We start from the raw sequence: 9404 nt of genomic DNA, 5'->3' as shown, positions 1-9404 counted from the left end.
TCTCGGGTGAACACTCTGGAGGAGGGCAAAGGGGGCCCCAAAAACGACACCGAGGAAAGAGTCAAGATCGAAAGCGCCCTGACTTCCCTGCACCAGCGGATCAGCGAGCTCGAGAAAGGTAGTGGTCATGGGGAGGGGTGGGGAGGGGGGTCATTGCATCCTATCTCAGCTCCCAGGACCAGTGGGACCCGGCCTCTGGCCCAGGCTTCCTGCACAGCTCAGGTCGGGAGTGTAGAAGCCCTGAGCTCCTCCACCATCTCTACCTCAGGTTCTCCAGCTGATGTTCCTGGCAGGGCTGGGGTGCCCTGGGCTTGGGACATCTGGGGAAACAAAGTGAGGAAGGGATTGCCTGGGGTTCCTTCCCTGCTCCCCTACCACACTCACACACTCACAGGAATTTTTCCAAGTCTGATCTGTTTAGTCTTCAGCAACTTTGCACTAAAGCCATGGCTAGACCAAGTCCTCCCTGGCTAAGAAACCCTGGCTCTAGCCAGTCCCTATCCCCAGCAGAGAGCAGGGCATAGGCTGCGGCTGGGTCCTCCTGGTCCACGGCAGATCTGGGCCCTGAGCAGGCTTCCTCCCAGTTCCTTGCTGCCCCTGGCGTCCTTTAGGGATTTCCAGGTCCCCTCTCCCCAGCCCTGAGCACACTCCTGTGGTTTTCTCTTATAAATGACCCAAGCTCAGGCATCTTGCATGCTGCCCTACTGTTTCAAGTCGCCAACCCCAAGTCCCAGTCTCGCCTGGGTGCACGGATGAGCTTGAGAGGCTCAGCCTTGAAGTCGCAGAAATCAAACAAGGTTGTAAAAGGGGAGGCGGGGGGATGCGAGGCTGGGAGCAGGGTCACGTGACCCTTCTCAGACTGCAAAGTGTGCTGGATGGATTTAAACAGTGCCATCTTAAGGTACGTTATGTAACTGAAAAACAGATCGGGGAAGGGAGGAGGAAGAAAGAAGGGGGAGATTGGGGAAATGAAGAGCACCCCCTGGAGAGAGACCAGATCTGCTCCAAGGGCAGGGGGCTGCCAGCCTGAGACAGAAGGGGAACATGGCCAACCCTGCTCTGTTCCCTGACATCTGGCTTAGAGGAAGGGGGTGGGGTAGCTGACCCAGTAGGATGCCTTCTAGAAATAATTCTTGGCCTAGAGGGCCGGTTTAGTGCTGAGCTCCCTGGCAGCACCCCGTGTACACCCTGGAGCTGGTGGGTGTGTGTTCCTGGCTCTGGGCCGGGTGCCCATGCCCACTGCTGGGTTGGAATGTTTTGACTGGAATCAGTCACACCATGCCCAGGGTCATAGCCACAGTGTGTGTGAGTTGGGACAGGGCAGATAAGCATTCCCTGGAGATGTTGCCGACAGACGGGGAGCTGGTGGCTGAGTATAAAGGGAGGCGATGGGGCCCTGAGTATGATTTTTCAGGAAACACACCGGAAGCTCGCCCTGAGAATGATTGGCATTGTCCTCAAAGCAGTCACCTCAGGGGAACATGGCTCTAGGGCCACCTTCGGGCTCCCTGCTGACCTGCCGTCTCTGCAGGGGCAGACAGAACTGCTTGAAGAGACTCAGAGGGGACAGCTCTCCTTCCTGTGGGGTGGATGGGATTCTGGAAACAGCCTGAGTCCTCAGGATGAATTGGCTGGGTCAGATGAGTGACCAGGGGCTGCAGTGTGTCCTGGCCTTGAGGGAAGTGTGATGGGCCCCAGGGGCCTGTTCTGAGCAGCAGCCAGCATCATGGAATCGGGTTGGGCTCCTGGAGGGGCTACTCTGAGGGGAGCTAGCCTCTTTCCTGGTGAGGAGACCCCCTTCCTCTGCAGCCACACCTTTGAGCAAGCATTGGTTTACAGGGTGTGCCCTGACCCACTCCCTCCCCATGCCACTGCCCAGCTCAGGTGCAGATACTCAGAGCCCCTTGTATACGGGCTTCCCCATCCCAGCCTGTCCACGGGGGCCACCATGTGGGAGGTGGACCCAGAGTGCAGAGACTGTGGGCCAGCTCTTTCGTTCTGGCCCTGTGCCCTGGGGCAAAGTACTTGACCTCTCTGAGCTTCGTTTTCAGCATCTACAGAACAGAGAGGAGTCTGCTTTGTCTGCATCACAGAGCCTGGTTGGGGGCAGGGGGGTTGGCAAGCCTGCTTCAGTCTGGGACGGGTGCTTTGTCAAGGTGCAGGTGTCGGTACTGTGTCCCGTCCTCTCCAGGTCAGAAGGACAACCGCCCTGGAGATAAGTTCCAGCTCACATTCCCACTGCGGACCAACTACATGTACGCCAAGGTGAAGAAGAGCCTGCCGGAGATGTACGCCTTCACGGTGTGCATGTGGCTCAAGTCCAGTGCAGCGCCGGGGGTGGGCACGCCCTTCTCCTATGCCGTGCCCGGCCAGGCCAATGAGCTGGTCCTCATTGAGTGGGGCAACAACCCCATGGAGATCCTCATCAACGACAAGGTAGAGCCCCCACCCTTCCTTCTGGCTTTGCAGGGCAGCAGGGTGAGGCCTCCAGGGCCCCAGTCCATGCCAGTGGCCGGGGCAGGTCTGGGTGGTGAGATACACAGCCTCAGGTGCTACTGTGGCCCCGAGAGGAGAGCTCACCGGGCAGGGCTGATGGAGGGGCAGGGTGAGGACTGGGAGAAATGGGGAGGGGTACCCTTGCTATTCTCCATGAACACGGGGAAGCTGGAACCCTCCCAAACAGAGGCCTCACAGGTGGGGGTGGAGGAGGAGGATCCAGGGGCCAATCAATCCGGCTGATCAAACCCTGGCTCCCTCCCTCAGCTGGCCTTGGAGCTGACTTTTATCCCCCATATTTGGGAGGCCATAGATGCTTGGGGTGGTGGTAAGGGTGCTCCCAGAGAGTCCAAATCAATCCTGCTTAGCGCCCTGCCCCTGGGAGGAGGCCAGGTCTGCATGAGCCCTTGGGAGAGGGCACCTTTTCCCTCCAGGGAACCCGTCTCCATCTTGGCCCCCTGCTAGCTGTGGGATTAGCTGTCAGCTCTCCAACTCCCTCATCACCATGCCAGCTTTGGTAGTTAATGTCTAAAACCTGGACTGAGAATTGGAGTCCAAGCCTTTGCTCTTGATGCCTTGCCCAGAGAGGGCTGTGCCTTTCTGGGGCCCCATGTCCCCAAGTTAAAAGGGTGTGAGGGTTCTTTTGTCAGCTGAAGCAGCCTCCCCGCCTGAAATGTTAGAGTGGGAGTGAAATTCCAGGTCAGGGGCTGCTCTGAGTGTTAAAAGGCATGGTGCCATCTCCCCTGGCATCTTTCAGAGTCTCTGTAAAAAGGCTGGGCGGGTTTTAGACCCAGAGGATCTGGCAATTAGAGATGGAGCATTGGAAGAGAGGAGAGGCCCAGAAAGCAGCAGTGAAGTCAGCCCCCAGGGGTGGCTCATCCGAGGGCAGGTTTTGTGGATGGGCCCAGAGGGAGGAGGGTGAGTAGGAGTTGAAGAGATTGCATATTCAGATGGATCTGGACTAAGCGTCCCATTTCCCTTGTGATTCTGTACTCTGTCAATGGATGGGCCTGACAGTCCCGAGGGGCAGGTGCTGCAATAACTCAGTAATGGCTCTTGATATTTACTGTAAATGCCTATGACTAGTAACTAGATGAACTAGTAACTAGTGACGATCATTGATCCTGATGGTGCCCATTCCCATCACGTCCTGTATGTCATTCTCCTGCCCAGGTGGCTAAGCTGCCCTTTGTAATCAATGATGGCAAGTGGCACCACATCTGTATCACCTGGACCACCCGGGACGGGGTCTGGGAAGCCTACCAGGATGGCACCCAGGGCGGCAACGGCGAGAACCTGGCACCTTATCACCCCATCAAGCCACAAGGCGTGCTGGTGCTGGGCCAGGAGCAGGTACAGGCTATGGGGGCCAGGGACGGGGTGAGGGGGATGTGGGGGTGCTGGCTGCAGGGGGAGGAGCCCCAGAACCGGAGACTAGGCTGGAGAAAGGAGAGTGAGGGTGTTGGGAGGGAGGGGAGAGAGGCAGCAGGAAGCGAAGTGGGAGGGAGCTGGAGAGGGAAGTGGTTCCCCCTGAGAAGAAGCCGTGGAAGCAAGTGATGCAGCAGTTTGGGCAAAGTCCCCGCTCTAAGTGGGTGCTTTCAGGAAATGCGGGGGGGTGGGGTGGGGTGGGAGCTCTGTCTCCAGACTCTCAACAACTGCAGCAATGCTCTTTGGCACGGGAAGGCCAATCGTGCACTTAGTGATGCATAATTTATTTCCTGGAAGTGGTTTGTCTCCCATTGGGCACCCAGGAGGGAACGGCAGGCAGGAGAGCCCCAGGCCTTCTGTTCTCGTTGGGCGGCTATGGCTGGCAAAGAGTGACATTAGAGTTTCCTGGGGAGAGGCAGGGAGTGTAGGGGAGGCCCCCAGGCCCTGCTCCCACGGTTGTCCATGGACCCAGCTGACACCCTCCCTCACTGGGCACCTCTCAGGTGCCCCCAGGAGAAACACTGCATCCAGGGCAGAGGAGGCCAGTATCACTGCTGTTCCTGAGCTCCCTGCAGGGCAGGGACTGATGCACAGCTGAGACAGACGTGCCCAGAGGTGGACGTGAGAGCCATACATGCTAGGGAGGCCCTCCTGTTAAGCAGCCACCGCTCTGACCCCCTCCACCCTCACCCTCTGCTTTTCTCTGAAGGACACTCTGGGTGGCGGGTTTGATGCCACCCAAGCGTTTGTGGGTGAGCTGGCCCACTTCAACATCTGGGACCGCAAGCTGACCCCAGGGGAGGTGTACAACCTGGCCACCTGCAGCACCAAGGCCCTTTCCGGCAACGTCATCGCCTGGGCCGAGTCCCACATCGAGATCTACGGTGGCGCCACCAAGTGGACATTCGAAGCCTGTCGCCAGATCAACTGAGGCCAGGGGCTGGGCTGAGCCTCCGGGTCCAGGTCCCCGGGTCCCCAGCCCCCGCCCACCTCCCCCTGCTTGTGCGGTGATGATCCGTCGTCTCTTCTTCTCTCCCTTTCCCCCAGGAATGACTCAAGGCCATCGCCCTCGCACATGCGCACACGCACACAGCCTGGTCTCGTCCTCGTGCACGTGAAGCAGGCCCGGCTCCCATCTGCCGCAGGTGTCCCCTCTTCTCTCTAGGAGCCCGCGCTGTTTCTCAGGCATGCCCTGTTCACCACCGACACTGGCGGCTGAGACATTTTGAAAAATGCACACGTAGGTGAGAGGACCCGTGTGTGAGTGTGACTGTGTGTGTGTGTGTCTACAAGGATCTGTCTCTCAGGGGAGGCCTTCTCTTTTAAAATGAGGTATTCCTTTTCTTCTTTCTCTGTGGCTTTGGGAAGTCTCATGACTGGTCTAATCTCTGCACTTGCCAACTTTGGTGGCTGCCCGTGTGCCTTGGGGCTGGTGCAACTTCTGCCATGCGTTCATCTTTGTTTGCAAACCTTTTTCAGAGCGACATATCTCTATATTGATAGAGTAAATATCTTTTAGCGCTTTGTTAAAGGCTAGGGACCTCTCCAAGGAGAATTTGTATTTTGTCGTAGAAGTAAATTCTCTCTGAAGGGTTGAAGGCAGACCGTGTCCTGCGATGGCACCACATGCTGGGAGAGGGCAGAGGAGGTGGCACCAGCCTCAGGAGCCAGGCATCCTGCTGTTGACCTCTGAGGACAGCACTGGGCCTGGGAGGCTGGCCTGCCCACCCAGCGTAGCCAGCTCTGGCCCAGTATCCCATCTGTGGCCCTCAGCCTTCCCACCTCCCCAAACTCCCCTCCAGCGGCCAGCTGGTGACCCCAAGAGAGGAGCATCCCACCCATTGCCCAGGAAGCCAGGACCTCTGGACCCTTCCCCTTGGCCTCTGGCAGTGGACGACTTGAGGCTTCAGTGGGTCAGCTGGAGAACAGACCTTTTAGACCAGGAAACCCACACTCTGATTGATACCCAGCCATGTAAGGCCACAGCCAGTCAATGGGCCAGGTCCATGGTAACTCTGACAGCCATATTCTTTACCCAGGCTGAGGCAAGTCCAGAGACCTCTCCATGGAGAGCTAGGCATGGCCAGGCCGGGGACTGAAACCCACTCCCCCTCTTACAGAGCTCAAGTTCTGATGCAGCCCCCAACCCGTCACCAGCTGGTGACATTGACACCCAATCAGTGTCCAGAAGCTTTGACATTTTTTCTCCCCATGAAAAACTAACATGTGCGTCTCCTAGTCCTTCCAAGGTGGGGAGAAAAGTGTGTGTGTGTGTGTGTGTGTGTGTGTGTGCATGCGCACGCACGCGTGTGTTGAATGAGAGAGAGAAGAAGAGCACTCAGACGGATCACGCCCAGGGGAGGGTGAGCTCCCTGCTTTGTTGCACCATCTGGGGGTCGCACACCCAAGGGCCACCTGGACTCTATCACCAAGAGTCTAATTAGCAAAAGGCTGGCAAGTCTTTCTAGAAATTCTACTGCACTGCCTGGCTCATCTACAGCTGCAGACATTTCTTCAGCAGGAGCAGGTGTTCTGTCTTCTGTTTTTTCCAGAGGCACCTGTCTCCTTAAACGCAGGTCCGTGTTGTGTCGGAAACCTAGTGCATCTGTGTGTGTCTGTGTTGGTGTTTCTGTGTCGGTGTCTGCGTGGGTGTCTGCACGGTACCCAGTCGCCATTCTGCAATGCATCACTCTCGTGCCGAGGGTGAGGTCCAGGCGCCGGGCTGCGTGTTGTGGTTCAACAGTGGCTTTTTTTCTGAGACCATTGTGCTTTGTCAGAGCCTGTCCGGCTGTGGCATCTGTGGATCTGCAGGGATCTTCTCGTTTGCATGTTCCTTGGGGCGGTGTGTCCCTTGCTTCCTCATTCTGGTGTGTGTTCCCCTGCCTGCATGAACTTCTCTGGTTCTGTGTTGTGTGCCCAGTGCCACCCCTTGTTCTGTGACCATCCATGTAGCTACTGAAAATGGCTGGGTAAGCAAGCCAAGGGTGTCGGAGGAGGTCACGGGAGAGACAGAGTCCCTCTCCCCCTCCCCACTCCCCAAACACACCAAGAAGTATTTTTAACGTGTAGGTTGAGAACAAGCCTAACATCGCCCGTGGTTGGGAGAGAGCGAGAGCTTGGAATCCCCCTCTAGACCAGATCAGCCCCACCCCTCACTTCAGCCATCTCGGAGCTGTAGGCAAGGCCCAGAGTGTGCTAGGTGCTCTCCTTCGGCACCTCCCACCAGCCCCTGCCGATCTAGCGATCTATCGGACCCCAGACCACCTTCTGCCCCAGTGGGCGCGGTGGGAGCTGTCCATTCAGGACCACAAGCCATCCTCTGCCCTAACTAAAGGTGGGCAGAGCACACCTGTGTCCCTTTGGCCTCCCCTCCCCGACCTGTTCACCCTCCTCGCCCCTCCCCTGATGCACCCATGGTGCCAGGGACAGAAGCTGATGTTTAACTCCCTCCCCCACCCCAACTGGAGCCTGTGCCAAGCCCCTGGCTCCCTCACTGTGTTAACACTTGGCACTTCGCCAGCCCCGAGAAAGGTAGATGACACAGCCACAAATCTAATCCACATAGTTTCCATCTACTCCTTAATCTGATTGATGTTCCCTCTTGCACTGAATAATACATGCCTATCTCAGGTAAGCCATTTTATAAAATAAGGAGATAAAAAAGCACTGTTGAGACAGTGTTTGCTTTTGCCGAGCTGGCGTCCCACAGCTCCCTGGGTGTCCGAGGCAGCAGAGCTACTGACAGAGGCTCTCCGGGCCCTCGGGGGCTTAGAGCCCACTTGAATCGTAAGCCTTCTTGCTTTTGATAACACAGTATTATTTCTCTTACTCTAGAAGAAAAAGTTTATTACCAAAACAAGAGTATTTTTATGAAAGAAAAGGACAAACCTATAAATTAACTCAACCTATATTTCCCTTGAAAATACTTTTCAGGCTCCGCCAAAACGTAGAACTGAAAGCATGTATTTTGGAAGAAAGAGATACATTTTGTATGCTTTCTGTTCCTTTTGTAGATTCACAGTTTATTTTCTAAGACTGCAAAGATCACTTTGTCACCAGCCCTGGGACCTGAGACCAAGGGGGTGTCTTGTGGGGAGTGAAGGGGAAGGGAGAGGCTGGCATGAGGGTCACAGTTATTCCAACGAGCTCCAGAGAGGGGCCACCTGTTCTCAAAGACATGTTGGGGACTGGATATGCTCTGGTTCCTTGATGGTGGCCCCTCTGTCTTGGAGCTGACTTGTCAAGTGGAATGAGTAGAGAACTTGATGGTCAGTTCCAACCCTGATAGAAGGTACTAGGGTTCTGAATTGTGAACATTAAGAAGATGGTATCCTTTGTAATCTTATGGCAACCAAAACGTGGCTTAAAGCAGTCATGGTTTCATCTCTTAAAACACAGTGTGTAAATTTATTCAACTAATGATGGGAAATGTATCACTTCCATGTACAGCGGACTTAAGTGCCATTTGTTGAAAGGGAACAAGTCATCGAGAACAAAAAAGCCCAATACTTAGAGTCCCAATTTTGTCTTATTTGCCAAAAAAAAAAAAAAAAAATCAACAATGACAAAGCAAACCCCCTCTGGTTGATATTGTTATATTGTATATACTGTATAATAGGAAAGAGAATTGATGTATCTTACTTTTTCATTATTTGCTAACCAAAGCTGTACATTTTTCATATGATCCACAGCCTTTTGGGTATCTAATGGGTCAAAACCATGGGACCTGCCACCTCCCATCAGCAGTTCTGGAAATGCACTATTTCTACTGGTATTCTTGCTTTTTTTTCATTTTCTTGCTGAAATGACATGAATTGTTGAGTTTATTTTTACACAGTAAAGAGTGAAGAAAGACTGTGGTCTTCTTGGAATATCTCTTCTTTCCTCAAGCTTGCAAATGTCATCTCAACCTACTGGGTGACCTCAGGGGCCCTCCCAGGATATGCCCGCCTACCCATTGCCCTGTGCCCCTCAAAAATCCCACAGCCACCTGGTGATAGTGGACATCAGGTGTGGGGAGGGGGCCTGCCCAATTCACAGGTGCAGCCAACACCAAGGCAGAGAGCAGTGAAGTGATTCTGCAGTGTGTAGAGACCACACTGGGGCTTGGATTGCAGAGTATCTGCCTGTTTCTCACCTCATCTGCAGCCCTACTCCCTCCTGAACCGATGCACTGCCCACAGCACACCTGGCTACAGGTCCCAGGTGGTCTGGGCTTGTCCTTCCCAAGCAGCCCTGCTCTCCTTTGCCACATCCCTTCTGACACATCCTTAGGGTTCCCAGGCTGTTTCCCTGCACTCAAGCAAGACAGCACCCCCAGGTTCACATAACAAGAAGATGGCTGATGTGGGAACCCTGGGCACTGAAAAGAACTCAGTTCCCTGGCCCCTCATGGGCCAAGCTAGCCACTGGATGGACATGGAGCTGTGGAGCTGTTCCCTTCTGTGGGATAAAATCAATGAGCATGAGTCAAAATAACC

The 9404-nt window shown here is 55.0% G+C and overlaps 1 protein-coding gene across 1 annotated transcript in view; it reads left to right on the top strand.

Moving 5' to 3' along the window:
• NPTX1 (neuronal pentraxin I) overlaps positions 1-5454 on the top strand; it is a 6373-nt gene extending 919 nt beyond the window's left edge. The window contains exons 3-6 of the mRNA XM_010856299.1: positions 1-118; positions 2192-2436; positions 3670-3849; positions 4634-5454. Of these exons, the coding sequence (XP_010854601.1) occupies positions 1-118; positions 2192-2436; positions 3670-3849; positions 4634-4855 (765 nt within the window). The 3' untranslated portion in view covers positions 4856-5454. The remainder of the gene's footprint in view (positions 119-2191; positions 2437-3669; positions 3850-4633) is intronic.
• The last annotated feature ends 3950 nt before the right edge of the window (positions 5455-9404 follow it).

The sequence above is a fragment of the Bison bison genome, unplaced genomic scaffold (genome assembly GCF_000754665.1).
Source record: "Bison bison bison isolate TAMUID 2011002044 unplaced genomic scaffold, Bison_UMD1.0 scf7180017864371, whole genome shotgun sequence".
Classification (NCBI taxonomy): Eukaryota; Metazoa; Chordata; class Mammalia; order Artiodactyla; family Bovidae; genus Bison; species Bison bison.
The sequence above is the reverse complement of the archived record's forward strand: the minus strand, read 5'-3'. Positions and strand labels throughout refer to the sequence as shown.